Genomic DNA, 18,165 nt, shown 5'->3' with positions numbered 1-18,165 from the left:
TACCACCAAATTTAAAAATATATATATTTTTAAGTTTTTGTAATTACCACCAACAGCTAGGTGTACTAGAGATTTACTCAGTGCTGTTCAAGAACTGTTGGAGAATAATAGAAACTCTAGTGTACATATGCAGCTTAAAACGCTGTGCAATATGTGCATTGCACTTTACTTGTACAAACAGGTTTTACTGAATATTTAGCAATTCCTGTAACACACCAGGCCAGTGAATATCATTCTGTCATCAAGCTAAAATAGATCTGACATCTCTTCTGGCCTGGGGGTGCAATTGTTACGATTGCTCATCATTACAATTTACATTGCAATATAGTACCACCAGTGGAAACGAGAGAGGCTTTGCCTTCCCTTCTTTTATCTTTGGAAGATCTGTAGTTATAAACTGAACCAGATTTTCTCAAATGACTAAGCACCTTCCATGGAAGTTCTACCATGTCTCTTCTGTTTTCTAATTTTGGCGGGAAGACGAATATTCCTCAGGGTATTTCTTGCCTCTAAGCCATAAAAGCATCTTTACAGATGCTTTCTGTGACAAACTAGTCTTTGCTTTGAAGGGATGCTTATTACCAAAGCAAGTTGTTTTTGGCAGAGAATTTAGAAGATTTTTTTCGCTTTCTTTGAGGGAAAAAGGGATGGGTGAAATATTCTTACTTATTTATATTCATGACCATATAAATGTTATCTGATTCTTCTTCCAGTTTAGAAGACTTATGTTTCAAGCCAGGCAAGTTTTCCTACACAAGTATTTGAAAAGAACCCTAACATATCCAGTGGAGGGCAACAAAGATGATACGGGGCCTGGAGCATCTTGCCTGTGCGGAAAGGCTGAGAGACCTGGGTCTGTTCAGCCTGGAGAAGAGAAGACTGAGAGGGGGTCTTATCAATGTTTACAAATATCTTAAGTGTGGGAGACAGGGATTTGGCCAACCTCTTTTCAGTGGTTTGTGGGGACAGGACAAGGGGTAGTGGCCAGAAAATGGAGCACAGGAAGTCCCGCAGCAACATGCAAAAGAACTTCTCCACGGTGAGGGTGACGGAGCACTGGAACAGGCTGCCCAGGGAGGTTGTGGAGTCTCCTTCTCTGGAAATATTCAAGGCCCGTCTGGACGCCTACCTGGGCAGCCTGCTCTAAGGAGCCTGCTTTGGCAGGGGGGTTGGACCTGATGATCTCTGGAGGTCCCTTCCAACCCCTACAATTCTGTGATTCTGTGATATGTATCATGACTACTCCTGGTCCCTCACATTTTTATTTTTTTTTAAATACAGATTATTTTTGGACTTTTGCTTTGAAATATGTGTGCAAGGGGGAAAATTTTGTTGCTTCAACCATCTGCTATGCTTAATTGCCTTTGCTGAGCACAACATCGCATAAATACCGATGAATACAAAATGCAGATAATATAATGGATAATGTAAGATTGTATCATACAGTAAAAATGACTGTACACAGAGAAGGAATGAGGAGCACGTTACCCAGGTTTAAGTGTCAGTGTCAGCAATGGAATTGTGTTTCTGAATTCTGATGTAGAAAATTTTACGTCAGATGACATGGAACATGTATTTATAGTCTGAAGTCTTAGGTTTGATTGTAATGCCAAATAAAAATACAACCACTATTTATATTAGTGTTAGAACTAGAACAAAGAGGTTGACAGGTAGAACAAGATGTTTCAGGTTTTTTCTTAACCAGTACAACGTAATAAATGACTGAGGGACAGAGGCATTAATCTCTTTAGAGACCTGGGGTTCTTTCCATATTTAGCATGCTGAAAATCCAGTCTTTCCTCCTGTTCTAGTACAGATTTATATATTTTTTAATGTATTTTATGAGAGTAAGTTGCAGTGTTACTTGGAGTGTTACTTGCAGGAATGAAACCCAGATGAGGTACACAGCACTGAACTTCGGACACCTAAGCAATCAGATGAGCCCACAGTCTTAAAATGTTTCCACTCCTTTTTGCACAGGTAGAATTAGGTATTCAGGAAAGACATTATCTGAGTGTAGCTGAGTAGGAAGAACACAGATGCCACATAAAGTTAGAAAGCAGAGGCATTCTGAAAATCTTTTTCTCACTGCAGTTTTGTCATTGTGTCAATACCAAGTATCTTTGTGTTTGTCTCCTGGAAAAGAACTTAAGAGTGAGGTGAGCAGTGAGTTTGGTAATGCAGGTGGATTTCAGCACTTACCTTGCTTGGATGGTTTCAGCCCAATTGAACTCATGTTTTTTTTCATATGGATTTGTTTTCCTGTCTGCTTTTACTGGTTTTCAGTGCCCTACATTTCAAAGTTAATCTGCATTTAAGTAAGGTGTTGACTTTGAATGGATTTTAACCAGAAATCTGACAGCTGGCTTTCAATCTGGAAGCCAGATGTTACATGGTGGCCAGTTAACTCTTCATGATGTGGGAGGTAAGATTTGGTATTGGTCTCTCCTCCCTGGGCAGTTTATGCATTTTGAAGTAGACAGTTTCTTGGGTAAAAATTGGCAGAGACACTGGGAGCAGCATCCAAGACTAGGATTTTTCCTTGAACCCACCCAAAGGCACACTTTATTGCTGTTTTATGGCCAGCTCCTTCTGGCCCTGTTTATTTTGTATCATTAGCTTCATGGCTTCACAACTTCAGTGCAAGACCTGAAGAACTTGTCTCCAGTCTGGAGCTAAGGCACTCTGGAAACATGGCTTTGAAACAAACCAAGGAGAACCAAATTGTTTTGTTGCTCAGTATGGCCCCCAACCCCTACTATTAAGACACAAAATGCAGCATAAGTTTTTCTACCAAAACTGTGATGGCTGACCTGCTGGCTACTCAATTCAGTGCTCTCAGCAGAAGATTAGGTAGGTTTGATCTAAATTCAGAAAATGGATAAGCTCACTGTGGGGGCTTAAGTACAGGAAAAGTAGTTCATGAACCCAAGGGAAAAAGATGGTGACATCTTTAGCCTTACACAGAAGTAAAACCTAGGTAGTCTAAAACTTTACTAATAAATTTCAGATGCATGAATACTCAAGTAGCCTAGAATACTGTAGACTGTAGCTGTTGAACTGAGATACCAATATTTTACCTGGCCCTCACCTGAAGTTACTAAGTCCTTTTGTGGATCTGTGCCTATATTCAAAGACATGGTCAGTAGCAAGGAACAGGCCTTCAGAGAGATGTCTTGGCACTCAAAGCACCGTGATTGTGATAGCTGTGATAGCTACACAGTCTGCTCTAAAGCAGAATTTAATTTTGGTGATTCGCAGCCATGGTGCTTAAAAAAATATTATTCTGATCTTTCCCTCTCCTCTCCATTAATTTCCTCTCAAATTAACAATGATTAATCATGTTCTCTATTCTGTTATCTGTCATACACCACAGAATGATCTCAATGCAACACCAGATTTGATATCTGTAAATCTCAAATACTAATTTTCTTTGTCTAGTTAGAAAATTGTTTTGTATACAAGAAACAATCTCACACTGAGGTAAACTTTATGAAGAAATCATAACACTGTTTTAGTATGTTGCAAATGCTCCTTTAGAATAACTTGCCCTGACTCATGGAAGATCTTGTGGATGACTGGTTCCTCATAAAACTCTGGGGAACTGGATCCCAGCAGGAACATGCGCAGCACTGCACTCGTCTTCCTGGTGATGCGGTACATCCAACCAATGCCCCAAATGCTCCCCAGTACAGGCTCAGCATCTGTCTGGTGGTGGTCACGGAGACAAAACTGTGGGAACCGACGTTGCACATCAGAGTCAGTGTGAAAAAGGATATGTAAATACAATAAGGATGCATAACTAAGAATGTCTGCTAGTGCATAAGTGTCTTAGGTTTCACAGCTTAAATCCTATTTAAATTCTTGCATTGTAAGAGGGTGATTTTCTCCATCCGGTACAGTTATAGATCTTCCCTTAAAGGCTTTTTCCTGTGGCAGCTGCATACTGAGTCTCTGTCATCAGGCTGAGGTACAAGATCCATTCCATCCCGTATTTCAGGTTTGCTGGCTTGGTGTTCGGCATATTTCTGAAATATGTAAACAACATTTAAGAATGCTGAAAGCACCAAGGTATAATTCATGAAACAGAATTTTCCTCCTCCCTTCCACTTACAAGCTTCCCTTTATCCAGGCTCCTTATGTCATTGTTTACAACCTGTTTACAAGATGTCTTTATAACACGCCTAGTAATAGGCTACATTGCCTCTGAAAGCCTCCTTTAATGTTTTCCCATGTGCTATGATTAATGTCAATTTAAATATTGTCATTATTTGTGCCTCTAACCACGTTATGCAGATAATACTGTCATTTTGGTACACTGAACTATGTCAAACTTTGTGTCAACCTGTGACTGCTGAGGCCGAGCTCTACCTCTGTACAGCAAGGGAGGAAAAAGAAATGAGTACTTTCAGAGAACAGAAACTCAAGTTTCACTAGAGACTTGCATCTCCTAGGGAAGCAATGACTATTGGGCCTGCGTCACCCTTCACCACTCTGCAAACCATATTTCCAGAATTTCTTTTCCAAGTATTCATGTAATACAGCAGAATAGCTAATGAGTGAATATAAAGGGAAAAAGAAAGTTGTGTGCAGATTGTCTCCTACCTCTATGTCATATACCAAGTGAAACCGAAAACAGGTCTGACTGTGGGGATGGGGGCAAAAAAGAAATAAATCTCTCATTCTGTAAGACAACTGTTACATCAGGCTGCCTCTTTAATGGTGAGGCAAGTTCTAGCAAAGCTCTTTACACTGATCTCCTGTGAATAATATAAAAAATGTCTGCTACTGATGTAAGGACTGAGTATGAAATGTGTAGCATCAGTAGCTGTAGCAGTTGAGGAAAAGTAATAAAATGATCTATTGTACTAACCTGGAGCACTTTGTAATAGTAGCAGTAAAGCCTGTGAGGTTGAAGTAATTCTCTTGCCATTAACTGTCCTTCTCTAGCAATTTTTTGTGCTTCTTCATCATTTTCCTGGAAAATCGAGAGGAGATGATAGGAATAAATAGTAGAGCAATCAGCGAGTTACTTGAAGCCTTGCTGGCGTAAGTATGGTTATCAAAGGGGCTATTCAAATCTGAACTTTTACAATTGCTGGTACACTGCAAAGGCACACTGTTTAATTTTTTTTTTTTTAATACTGGATTGCTTTTATGGTTTTGATTAGTAGGTTAGGGCTATCAGTTACAGCTTCCACGGGTAACTGTACAATTTCAATAACTAATTACTCTTGCTCCAATGTTTTGGCCAAGTCAAAGCCTCTTCAAAAGCAGCTCTGACAACTCTCACGCATACTTAGTTACACAGAAGACAAAGCTGCAGCTGTTGTCCTCTTCTATGCAATGCAATTCAATGTTTTCCTTTTAAAAATAACTGATTGACATTTCAAAGTCATATACGTAATGCCAACATGAGCATGTGAATTCATGTACTTACTCTCAAGTTTTTTAGGTCTCTATTTCAGACCTTTTAGTATTCTCATCTGATTCTTTATGAAGAACTACAGTATTGTCAGAACAGAATCTGTTCCAAGGTTTTAAACCTTACAGTTAAGCTTAAAACACAAATGGTAATTGCAGTCACACAGCATGCCAGCCTCTCTTATTCTGAGATTATATAGAGTAGTGATTTTTTGTACATTCAGACAAACATGCAATGACTTCTGTTCTAGTCAGGACCTGAAAAAAATGATAGAATAATTAAGTAGTATCTAGGATTCTGGGCATTTCTTTGAAAATTACCTGCATTAGTCAGTATACTAATGCTCTGACTCATGAAAACACTACTGCACATACCTAAAATTAATTCTCAAGTATTTCCCTGAATAGAGATGGTTACTTGAATTAAGGCCTTCCCCTCTAATACAGCAAAATGTACTTCCTTTATCCCAGGATCTCAGTAAAGAGTTTATGCAAAATATGTATGTGGAAATACAAAAAGAGAGCACTAAGATATTTTTTTAACATATTTATTTATTGAATTTGTAATGGAACTTACCTTAGCCCATTTTATTTTTTCTAGCAAGTCTTCCAAGCTTCTTTTAACTGGAACATAATGTTTCCATGGTTTTAATACAGAATAAAAATGTTCATAGTACTGGGAATCTTGCTTCAGTACTAGGCTGTCACCCAGCATGAGGTATGGAAACCTGTAAGCTGCTACAGTCCCATCAACATTCACTTGGTATTTGTACTACAATATGAAGACAGAGGGAAAAAATGTGAAATATTTTGAAACAGAGTAGGAACGCTGATTATATAAAAAATTATTTTCACAGACTATACATAATTGTGTTTATTAGTCCTCATCTTCAAACCTATTTTAGTGTTAAGCAGGTGTAGTTTAGTGGTGTTAGGATAACATAATGGAAAAATGGTTTGTTTTCAGCCCAGGACTGACAGTCAAGAAGCTTTGTGTCACATGAAATTATTATGCTGAAGTGTCCTGTGACAGAACAAGGGTTAGAGCTATCAAGGAATCAAAACTAATCTATACTTCAAAAGAGTACATTTATTCTTACTGAAAACTACATAGAACAATCTAACATAGTAAACTAAAAGCAACCATGAATACACTGCTCTGCCAGATACTCTTGGCTTTTACAGCGTTTCTAATATATTAATCTCTGGAATAGAGCTTCAGTTGCCATTTTTATAATTACTTTTTACTAGACTCTGTCCTCTTTACACACAAGTTTTGTCCATTGTTTTCATATTTTTCCCAAGTGAAAAAAAAAAAAGATGGTAAGCAATCACATTTTTCAATCTCTTTAAAAAAAACCTCCATGAATTCTCTCAAAGGGAATCCATGAAAAAATTGTAGTGGCTTTCTTTAAGTGTGTCACGCTACGACTTTGATTGTGGGTGGTCTAGCTACCCGTGGACCAGGGTTCACTGTGTAGCATAACTCTTTTGTTTACTGAGTGGAATTAGCAAAACTAAGCCTTGTTATTTTAGCTGGTAAGAACTTGGCAGCAAAATTAATCCAGGACTGTAATTTGCTTGCTACCTTAAAGAAGTCAAAGAAGCCCATCAGCGGAACCTTTCCCAGCTCTTTCTCTTTTTCTCTGAAGAAGAAATATCCTGTTATTCCAGCATCAAGTAGTTCTGGATTTTTCCTGGATAACTTGACAAGATAGAGACGTTCTTCTCTGCTGTCTCGACCTCTAAATAGAGCTTGCTCAGTTTTGTTTTCCCAGAATGGGCCTATAAGCATTGCGTGATAAAATAAAAGTGAACAGTAATGAAATATACATGATACGTTTTGTGCAAATAATAGGAACTTGCTATGAAAGTGGCATTACTCTCAGAGACGTGGTAAAACAGGCGTGATTTCTTGTAATTAACCCATAAACACTTATTAATCACAGGGTTTAGACTCCCAGTTCTGGCTTGAATTTTGGGATGAGAAACTGAGCAACTTTTAAGAAGAAAAGCAGAGAACTGCTTTTGCACTCATCAATTTTACATTTAAATAACCTGAAATATCTTGAAAGCTGTTTAAGAAATTATAATCAAATTAAATAAGTAAAATAATAATTAAGTAATTCTCTACCCTTAAAGACTGCCACAATAACCAAACTTTCTTTAGAAAAATCCACTGGTGTTACACAGCAATTTATTCAGGTCTTTGAGAAGTCACTTAATGATGACCTATAAAGGAAAAAAAATGGCTATAGTGTGTCCTCAGGATACTTAGCGAGAGTCAGAAAGACTTCATCTCTGCTTACTTCTTTATTTTAAAACATTAAATATGTGTCCTTTTTCATCCTTCTGCTGGAAATTTGGGACATACCAAGTTGGAGTAGGACCTTAATCATATCCTAACCGGAAAAGCAGCTGCACTAAACAAGTAAACACAGACTGCTTCAAACTGATAATGCAATTAAGATGGTAAATTTAAAAACAAAGTAATAAAGCAAGGAGAAACTGTCAACTATTCAAATAAAAAGAAACACCTACTCGCTCAAATTTTACTCCTTAGGTATTCTGCATGTCACTTGCCTGATCCCTAGGTATTCATGAATATCCTGGGGGAAAAACACACCTGTCAGTAAAACTGACTCTTCCTTTGAAGGTAGAAAAACAATTCAGAAGATCCCAGTATGAGGTATTTTTATACAAACAATATTTTTTCAGTTGAAAGAGGCTACAGCATAGTACTAGTTTGCTACTTTCAGGATTCAAATTCATTTTTATCTAAGTGGAACATTGGGCCACATCACTGTCAGAAGAAGGATTACTATTTTATTAGAAGGAGAATATTCAAGCACTTTACTGAGGGGACAGGCCTTCTAATTATGTATGTATATTTGACATGTCATGGTAGCTATCTTCTGGATACCTTTAAGTTAAAATTCACCATTATTATGAACTGAATTTCTTAAATTTTGGCTCTAACCCTGTATTAAACACCTCCTTTTAGCAGTGTTGAAAGTGTGTAGACTCTGTAAAGACTAAACTGCTTGTATTATGAGATGTCCTAAGGCACTTCATGTGTCCTGAAGACTGTAACACACATTATTTAAACACAGCTTGCTTCAATGGAATTACAAATTCTTTTTTTTAAATTCACCATCTCTAACTTACCTGTATTTCCCTGAATAGAAAGGAGATCATTTGTGACACCACGTAGGGTTTCAAGAGTTGAATGGGTTACATCATACGTTGGAAGGACGATGTCTCTTGAATCCACAGAGCCACACCATGAAATTATAGGTATAGGACCAGGTGTATCATTAACTTTTCGATACTCAACTGGCCAATCTCCAACATTAAGATAAAACTCCACATCTGGAAGATGAACCTAAAAGTATACCCAAGAAAGCATAATAACACAAAGATAATCATTTGCCACTCTTAAGTAAAGTATAATCCTCAGTTCTCTTATGAAACAACAAACCTACTGAATCAACCTACCTTAGAATCAACAAACCTACTAATAGATGTTACAGATTTAGCTGGTATTAAGATACGAATTTCAAGTTTCTGTCCTGCAAGTAGATGAGAATGGAACACTTACAGAGGCCAGGAAGCTTGCCAGGTTGAGCTTTAGCTCCTGCAGCTTTTCTAACAATTTCATGAACATCAAACTCAGATCCCACACATTAATTCTAGTATGATCCCTAAACAGATACTGTCATCTTGATGAAAAAAAAAAAAGTAAAATCTCACTGCAGCAATTACAAATCTGAAGCTACAACAATGAATACACTACAGCCATATTGGAATAAGATTTAATAGTTTTAAGTAAATGGTCAAGACTGATACCTTTCTTGCTAGTGACAGTAACATTTCATCGGAGAACATTTTGAAGTCTGTGTACTTCCCTAAGGAACGACGGTAGATGCGATTATTGAGAATAGTGTAATGTACGATAGCACCTCTTGTTTGACTGAACTTTGATGGGATTTCTTTAAGCATTCGCTGAAGGTCAATGGTGGGAAAGGAAAGGAAGTCCTTTGTAATCTGAGGTTCTTGGGATGGACAAGAGAGAGTGTTCTGCCAGACCTCAGGGTCTTCTTCAGGACAGTCACAATATTCATGATAAACTGGTCCTGCAGAAAATGAAACACTGGGAGTCAGTATTTGTGATTCTACACCAATCATAACTCCCCAAACACACAGGCATATGACTCTAGAAATTAGAGTGGCTTGACATATTTTATTCTAAGTTTTCTGAAGTTTCCTGGGGAATCATCCATCTGGGGGTTAGCAGCGTAACTGAGAAAACTGCATCATTCTTTTCAGAAATAATAATACGAGATGTGTTGTTACTTGTTGAGGGCAAAATTCATCTGCAAAATGAAGCTCCATTATTGTGCTACCTGCCAACCACAGAAAATGTTTAGAATTGGTCTAACTATCCATAACTACTAAAGCACAGGTATTATTTTCAATTTTAGCCTAATTTAGGACTTTGATACAGCAGTCTTTAGCTCTGCTGTAAGGTACTGTCTTTGATATATCATCAACTATTCTTTCTGTTCTTTTGAAGCAGCAGGCTTACACAAGAGCCTCTCACAGCACGAAATAAGCCTTTATGGACTCTACTCAACACAGGTTCTGCCCTGTGCCATATTATCATGGTTGCTGGTAAATGTGTACCAGCAAAAAGAAGACAGACTGCTACCTTGACGACTCAGGACAGTTTTATTTCTGTTTGAAAGCATTTCTAAGTTTGTATTTACGATGTTTTACAAAAATGAAACATAACCAAATTCTGGTTAGGAGTGCTAAACTGAAACAAGACTCTCCAGAGAAGTAACTTTATATTACCTTTTTCTTTGCCAAACAGCTGTCTGTCCATTTTAGAGCAAAAGAGGGAAATTAAAAAAACAGATCTGGAATGAGAGAATAATTTGCCTTGTTTTCCCTGCTTTTAAATAGTTCTTGTGTCATATAGACCTGCACTAGGCTAAGGAAAAGAAAGTTAAATGCTGTTCTAGTTAGAGAAATATTATCTTTGTTGTTATGAAGGATCACACTGCTTAGAGATCACACAGAGAGACATTTACATTATAAAGTATTGGGAACAACACACTCATTACTTTTGCAGGTAGTAATTTCTATTTCAGATAAAAATGACAATGTTTAAGTGAATGGCTGCTGGAAAAAAGTAAAAGTACCATTCCTCTCTTATTCCTCTTACAAAATCTGATGAAATCCATTCCTGTATGCAAGAGGGAAGAGGATATATTCAGACACAGGACCTTAAGATCAGAGACTGTAATCTACCTGCCTATGTGCCTACGTCCTGTAACTTGGCAACGTATAGGGATTGTCTCTGCTTGCTTCTCTGCATGAGGGGAAGTTTGTGATGAGACTATGAACAAGAGCAACCAAACCTCTAATCTCCCACCTCCAGCAGTAAATTAGTCCATAGCATTTCTGTAGCTACCATCCTACATTGCATTAGATCAGAAAAACAACATACCTTTCAAAATATAAGGAGATCGAGCCACATGCTTATCACCATAAAGTATCTCAATTTTTAGCCCTTTTTTGACACTGCCATACATCCGATACCGCATAAGAAATGTGCCGTCGTTTCTATCCAAAGGGAGAGGAGTATGAATTCTGGTGATCTCTTTTGGAGAAAGTGCTTTAATTACCACTTTAAACTGTGTTCGTCCTTAAAACGGGAAAATAAAAACAGATACAAGCACGTCAAGCTATTAGAATCACATGTATAAATTAAAGGTGAGAGCAAACTTTACTGGATGAAATCCATGGAATTTCATTTAATGCTGCACTGGAAATTTTTTGATTATACCATGTTGGAAAAATTCATTTCCAGTCATGGAGTGCCATCCTAGCAATTTTTCTGTCTGGGAGCAGAAGAATCTCATGAGGCTGATCACTCCCCCTCTTCTGCTTTGTATTCAAATGTACGAACACAAAATGTGGATTGTTTGTCATCATCCCTCAGTTTTCTTACTATTCAAAGTCCTTGCCAGCTAAACACACCAAAAACCAAGTCAGAATGTCTTCACTGAAGAGCATACTGAGGAAATAAAATCATTATGAAGTAAGCATTCAGTCTTTCTTGGAATGTCACTGCGGCAAGCAGCACTCCCACTGCTGAGGAATGTGGAATATTGTGTCTTTGGTAGCTAGCAGATCTGTCATGAAAAGCCCTCATTTATCTGCCCAGCGGGACTCCCAAAAGTGCACTTCTGACTTCAGAGGAACAGGGAAGTGTTAAGGTTGCTCCAGATATATGGTACGTCCTTTTCAGAGGAACGCTGAGTGGACACCTCCCTGCTTGCCTAGGTGCTAGGCTGAAGATACGCTAGCAGCGAAGTTATGCAGCGTGAAATTTCCTTGGGCAAGTACCAATACAGCTCTGTACCAGCCTAGGTTAGCTTTCAGGAATCCCACAATATGCAGATATGCTCCTTTTTTTTTTTTCTTTGGGAAATGGTCGATATGTCAGAGTGACTCCAACACTCTAAAGTTGCAGTTCTCTAAAGACTTAAGAATACCAGGTGTAGATGCTCTGTGACGAGTGGACAACCCATGTGTGTTGCAGGAAATAATGGAGCTTTATTCGTGTGCACACTTTATTATGATTTCCTCCTCCTTGAATCTGCCTGAGTCACGTAACCAGATTCCAAACTGTCCATGACTGAGATATCCAGGACTATTCAGAGGGCAGTCAGGTTCTTTCTAAATGTAACCTTCAGCTCTTCTTTGCTCTGTGCAAGATTATGTTGCACCATGCAACACATGATAATTAAAAGCACAGAATAACGAGAATAACAGAAATGTCGAGTTTGGAGGGGACCTCTTGAGATCATCAAGTCCAACCCCCCTACTCAGGCAGGGTCAGCTAGAGCAGGCTGCCCAGGACCGTGCCCAGCTGGGTTCTGAATATCTCCACTGATGGAGGCTCCACAACCTCTCTGGGTAATCTGCTCCAGTGTTTCATGACACACTGTTAAAAAAAAATCACAACTTTTTCTTGTGTTCAGATGGATTTTGACTGTTCTAAACTTCAGGAACCTCTCCTGTTCGCCATGATCTTTCAAAGATAATCAGAAGTGGCCTCGCAATGACATCAGCCAGCTCCCTCAGCGTTTGTGGCTGTAATCCACCAGGCCCCACAGACTTACACATGTCCAGTGTTTATGTGTCCCCTAACCACCAAGAATAAGTCGTGGTTCAAACTTTCCATCTGGTTGCAGCGGCCTGGGATTCCTGAAGGCTGGTCCTACCAGTCAAAAAAAAAGGCAACAAAGGCATCTGACTGCCTTGACCTTTTCTATGTCATTTGTCACCAGGTCCCCTGCCCCACTCAGCTGCACGCTTACAGCTTCCTTAGTTTCCTTTTGCTGTTGTACCTGTAGAATACTTTTTTGTTGCCATTCACATCCCTCACCAGATTCAGTTCCAGATGAGCTTTGGATTCCCTAACCACATCTCTGCACAATCAGAAAACTTTTCTGTATTCCTCCTCAGTCATCTGCCCTGGCTTCTACCTCATGCCTGCTTCAGCAGAAGCTCCTTGTTCATCCGTGCAGGCCTCCCGCCACCTTTGTTCGATTTCCTGCTTGTAAGGATGGATCATTCCTGAGCTAGGAGAAGTGATCCTTGAATATAAGGCAGCTGAGAAGGCAACAAGGAAAGACTTCTTCAGAAGACAAAAAGAACTCTTAACCTTTGTTCTCCGTAATAATTCTGATGGAATGAGACTTCTCTTGGCTTGCACAGAAAATGAATGAATGCTAATTAGGATGACACTGGAAACACTTCAGCCCCTGTAGTAGGACTTGGGAGCAATTTTATTAAATAAGGACAATGTACCCAGGTCTAAAATTTGTTTTACCTGAAAACCTGTCTGGGACAGCATTTTAAGGAAAAAAAAAAATGTTCCTATCCTGAAGAGAGACTAAAATACAGACACAGTCAAAATGGGATACTTCAAGAAAACCACCTGGTGAAACTTGCTTTATGTATTTTTTTTCTCTTATATAGCTTGCAAACACGGTATTCCATGCATGGATGAAAAAGTGACAAAAGGGAGGGAAGGGAGGGAAGGAAAGGGAGAAAAAGTAAGAAGGTATTGGTTTATGAAAATTGCTAGAGAAGAACAAAAGAAAACAGACACCCCATTTCTGAAATGCAAGCAGAAAATGAATGAAAAGATCTGAAAACAAATTGCTTTTTCCCTCAATGATTTTATTGAACTCATTGCTGGTTACTTCTTCAGATGAAAACTGGTGGTATCGTCAATAAAGAGGCAGTTGAACAAAATAGGTTCATTTAGCACTTGACAAAATGGATTCCTGTGAATAGCATATAATTCATATAAAGACATGGTGAACAGTTGTTTAGTGTAGGGGAAAGCCTAGCAGGGAAGAAGGATAAGGGGATCCAAGAATTCAAAGAAAAATCTATGCACTTTATATTAAAAATAAGTTCTGTATTTTCAGCAGCGATTCTTTAATATTTGGGATGCTTTTTTTTTTTTTTTTTCCTAAGGAAGGAGTGAATTCTGCATCATTTGGCATCTTCCTGAAAAGACGGGTCAGAGTTGCAGGCTGTAGGTTGACATTATTGTTTGGTGTGCAACGGTGCACATTAGTTCTGGTAATTAGACCTGATACTCAGAAAACTCATCTGGATTTAAAATCTACTAATTACTCTATATAAGCATCATGTTGTGTACTGAGCTACTTGATTGAAATTCTGATCCACACAAAACACAACTTAATAGCTTAGCACAAGTTTTACAAATGGGAAGCCTGAACTGCAGCACTCTGATTGCAGTATTCTTGTTGGTGTGATGGAGATGGTAACGTGGAATTATTTAGCTACCCCAATAGGGATATTTTGAGATGTATTTAGTTTATATTGGAAATAAATACCTCTGTGAATATTATTAATTATAACTCTTACTGCCATTTTACAGGTAGAATTTGAACATTTAAAATCATTTGAGAACCTGTGTTTATAGGAATAAATTAAACAGTGCTCGTGCACTGGAATGTGATCAACTGTACCGCTAAGTTGTTAAATGATCCTTGGCACTCTCCTAAATAATTCCTGGCACGACTCAGAAGCTAGCCTGGGCCGAGCCAGCAGCCGTTCCCTGCGGGCATCCTGCATGCACCGCCTGAGTCCGGAGGCTACAAACGCCACTGCGTGAATGGAGGCCACTCCATGCCAGATCGCATCAGGACCTGAAAACTTCCCCAAAGGCATTTTATTTATTAACATAAACATAGACATACGTGTACACACTGAGGGCAAAACTAGGTTTGCAGTACCCACTTCCTATCAGCTTATCTGGGAGCATTTAAACTCACACGAGAATCCGGCTGAGCTTCACACCTTTTACCTTTAGCAACCTGTTGCTCCAACCCGAGGATCTCCCTCTGCGGCTGAAATCAGCCTCAGAGCGGCTGGCAGCAAGTGTGCAGTTGCATGCTGGAGTACTGCTACAAACTGCGCTGCAACCCAGCACAACATTGCAACAGAGGCTGGAGAAAGTCCAGCACCGAGGCGTGTGGGGCTCTGTCGGACTGAAGGCACAACGCTGCGATGTCAGATCAAAGCCCATGAGAAAGCTTTAGGCAAATGCTGGGTATTTTCAATTTTGGGCCTATTTTTTAATTCCACAAGCAGCAGCCTTCTGACACTATTACCCAGAGCAGGAATTACTGTATGACAAGGAGAGGCTGTGTGTTTGTGGTAGGTCAGGCCCATGTACATGAGCGGTACATGATGTGGAGTGACATAGCCAGATCTACCTAAATCAGCAACTCATCTCTGCTGGGCAGGTAGCTCATTGTTGTCTTCAGGATGAAGTCTGAGACGCAAAAGTTCTTTTTATCCTAAACTACAACTATTTCTACAGAGGGTGTGCGACTAACTTGTGGCAGAAACCGGCTGCCAGGCAGCATAGCGCGGGGCTGTGAGCGCAGAATCCCATTCCCACCCTCAGGAGATGTTTTGTGCTGGCGCTGAATAAACAGGAGATGAAAATTATTCCCATTTAACGGGGCAGCAGTAGGATAACGGAGCCCAGAGCGCTGTGAGACTGGGATTTGAAGCGAGCTGAATGCGTGCAGAGATGGAGGTAAGTGCTTCAGCACTTCAGGGCATGGAGCTGAGGGAAGGGGCAGGCTGCTGGACGTGGGGGCAGCCAGGGATGGGTGGTGGCACTGCTCAGAGCACGGAGGGAGGAGGATGAGGAGGAGGAGAAGGGGAAGGGGAAAGGGGAAAGGAGAAGGAAATGGGAAGGGGTTAGGGGAAAGGGAAGGGGAAAGGGAAGGGGAAAGGGAAGGGGATGGGGGAAAGGGAGGGCTGCGAAGCCCGGAGGAGACCCGCTGCCCCCGGGGCAGGGCTTGCAGCCCGTCCCCCTGCCCCGGAGCCCGAGCACGGTACCTGGGGGCGAGCGGGTGAAGTTGTGTCCGGCCGCGCTGACCGCCTGGACGTGGAAGTAGCGCACGGGCAGGGCGAGCCCCGCTTCCAGCCCGGGGCCCCACGCCAGGCTGCGCTCGGGGCTGACGGCGGCCGCCTCGGCGGAGCGCAGCAGCGGCAGAGCGGCGCCCAGCAGCAGCCGCAGCAGCCCGCAGCCCCGGCTCGCCATGGCCCCGCCGAGCCGAGCCGAGCCGAGCCGAGCCGGGCCGGGCCGGTCCAGGGCCTCCTCCGGGCCTGCGCGGCCGGGCGGGCCCCAGCGCCCGCTCCCCGGGGCGGCCACCGCCCGCTCCCCGCCCCGCGGGGCGGCCCGAGGGGGCCGGGGCCGGGGCTGGGGCCGGGCGCGCCCCGCGGCTGAGGGCGGTGCCGGCGGCGGCCCCCTGTGGGGAGGAGGCGGGGAGCGGGGCCGCGGCTCCCCCCGAGTGCAAACGCCCGGCCCGGGGCTGTCCGGGGCGGCTCGGGGTGGCGGGGAGCGGGCGGTGCTTTCCGGAGGGCAGGCGGCTCTGAAACGCCGAAGGTGTTTGTGTGCTTCCAGAGAGCCGGGGGGGAATGGCCTCCGGCCCCGTCCGGCTGCAGGCTGCTCTGACCTCGTGTTCTCAGGCCTGAGGGGGTCCTTCCCGTGGGCTGCGAGCGCTCTGCAGGCCAGGCAGCAGCAGAAATAGCCTCCGTGTTTCCCTTCAGCAGTACGTTGCCTGTGTTTTGTAAGTCAGCTGAACAGCTGGCACTGCAATACATTGCCTATGTTTTATGATGTAAGTCAGCTGAACAGCTGGTATTGAATTTAAAGAGAAAAAAAATGTATTTTTCTGAAGCCTATTAATCACAACTGTACGAATCAGTTCATATACAGAGACTCCTGTGAAAGAAACAAAAATGCAAACACAATTTAAAGTTCCCCCTTGCTGTTTCCAGAATTTCCCATATACTGGTTACATTCAAACCAAAGGACAGACCAGGGACCCTGCTGGGACATGGGGGCACGTTGCTCCCTGCCACCAAGGTCGTCTTCCCATCCCGAGGAGGAGGCAGGGTGCTGAGGAGGCTCAGCCCCTCGTCCCGGTGCGGCTCGGGCATGTACCCACTGTCAGGAGCTGGAGTGTGCTCTTGGCTCCTGCTGTCTGCGTGTTGCAGTTGGGTCTTGTCAGGGCTGGAAAGCCCAGTGAAGGGGAATGAGGGGTCACGGTGTTGTTCTCTAGAAAATGGAAAGGTTTGCAAAACAAAGTAATCTCATAGATTTAACCTGATGGAAAATGAATACACGGGGGAAAACCCCAAAGATTTGTCTCCTGAAGTTGTTGTATCATTTTTATCAGATGTGCCTTTGTTGCTACTAGGAAGTAGCTCAGGATGACAGTAGATGTGGGGGCTTACAAGGCTGTAAGAAAATTAAATGATGCTTCCATGAAAGCTTGGATTTTTCAGATGCAAAACAATGAGAGCATGAATGAACGCCGCATGTTTTATATATAAATAACATGAACTTCAAGGCTCCGTGCATACAGACCATGAAAAACAGGTTCTTTGAAAGGAATCATCAAGTCTGGTTTCCTCCCTGCTTTTGCCTTTAGTCTCCTAAATTCCCTCACCTCAAATTACCACAGATTTCCACCAACATACCATATATGATACTCCCAACGGGCAAGAGAAAACATGTATAGTGCTAATTTGGAGTTACGTATTTGCTTACTGGCCAACCACTACCTCACTGGCTGCTGCTTTCAGTGAAGGGATCACTGAGAGCTGCTTTCTCCTCCCTCTCCACCAGTTTTGAGCACATTTCTGGGCACAGGAAGGAGAAGAAGCTGACTGGGAGCAGTCACTGTGGGCTGACCAAGGGCCGACCATGCCTGGCCAACCTGGTCACCTTCTGCGATAAACTGACTGGGTCTGTGGATGAGGGGAGGGCAGGGCACGTCATCTAACTTGAATTTAGCAAAGACTTCAGGGTCTCCCACAACAGTCTTATATCCAAGTTAGGATGTTATGGTCTGGATGGGTGGACAACCAGAGGGGTTTAAAAACTGGCTGGGTGCTTGGCTGGGCTAAGAAGGTGGTAGTTAATGGTTCGTCTCTACCCGGTGGCTGGTAACGAGGGCAGCGCCACAGGGACCTGGGCTGGGATGAGATGATGGAGTGCTCCATCAGTGAGTCTGCAGATGACGCCAAACTGGGGGACCAGTTGGTATGCTCAAGGGCAGGGCTGCCATCCCGAGGCACCTGGGCAGGCTGGAGGAA

The 18,165-nt window shown here is 42.0% G+C and overlaps 1 protein-coding gene across 1 annotated transcript; it reads right to left on the bottom strand.

The window, feature by feature from the left end:
- Window positions 1-3,404: 3,404 nt before the first annotated feature.
- Window positions 3,405-16,186, bottom strand: POGLUT3 (protein O-glucosyltransferase 3). The gene is made up of 8 exons (XM_040544093.1): window positions 15,898-16,186; window positions 10,940-11,137; window positions 9,274-9,560; window positions 8,593-8,809; window positions 7,013-7,209; window positions 6,002-6,196; window positions 4,874-4,978; window positions 3,405-4,028 (listed from the first exon to the last, which is right to left on the bottom strand). Exons 1-8 carry the CDS (start codon window positions 16,100-16,102, stop codon window positions 3,903-3,905), a joined length of 1,530 nt encoding a protein of 509 aa, XP_040400027.1. The 5' UTR covers window positions 16,103-16,186; the 3' UTR covers window positions 3,405-3,902.
- Between the last annotated feature and the right edge of the window lie 1,979 nt (window positions 16,187-18,165).

This window comes from Cygnus olor, chromosome 1 (assembly GCF_009769625.2).
Source record: "Cygnus olor isolate bCygOlo1 chromosome 1, bCygOlo1.pri.v2, whole genome shotgun sequence".
In the NCBI taxonomy this organism is placed as follows: domain Eukaryota; kingdom Metazoa; phylum Chordata; class Aves; order Anseriformes; family Anatidae; genus Cygnus; species Cygnus olor.
The sequence above is the reverse complement of the archived record's forward strand: the minus strand, read 5'-3'. Positions and strand labels throughout refer to the sequence as shown.

Bases quoted from the DNA above. Each gene is read 5' to 3' on its own strand.
- POGLUT3 (XM_040544093.1), bottom strand. From the start codon at position 16,102: ATGGCGAGCCGGGGCTGCGGGCTGCTGCGGCTGCTGCTGGGCGCCGCT. The intron at 4,979-6,001 runs GTAAGTTCCATT...TCGATTTTCCAG, and splicing joins AAAAAATAAAATGGGCTAAG to GAAAATGATGAAGAAGCACA. The intron at 4,029-4,873 runs GTTAGTACAATA...TACATATTTCAG, and splicing joins ACTATTACAAAGTGCTCCAG to AAATATGCCGAACACCAAGC.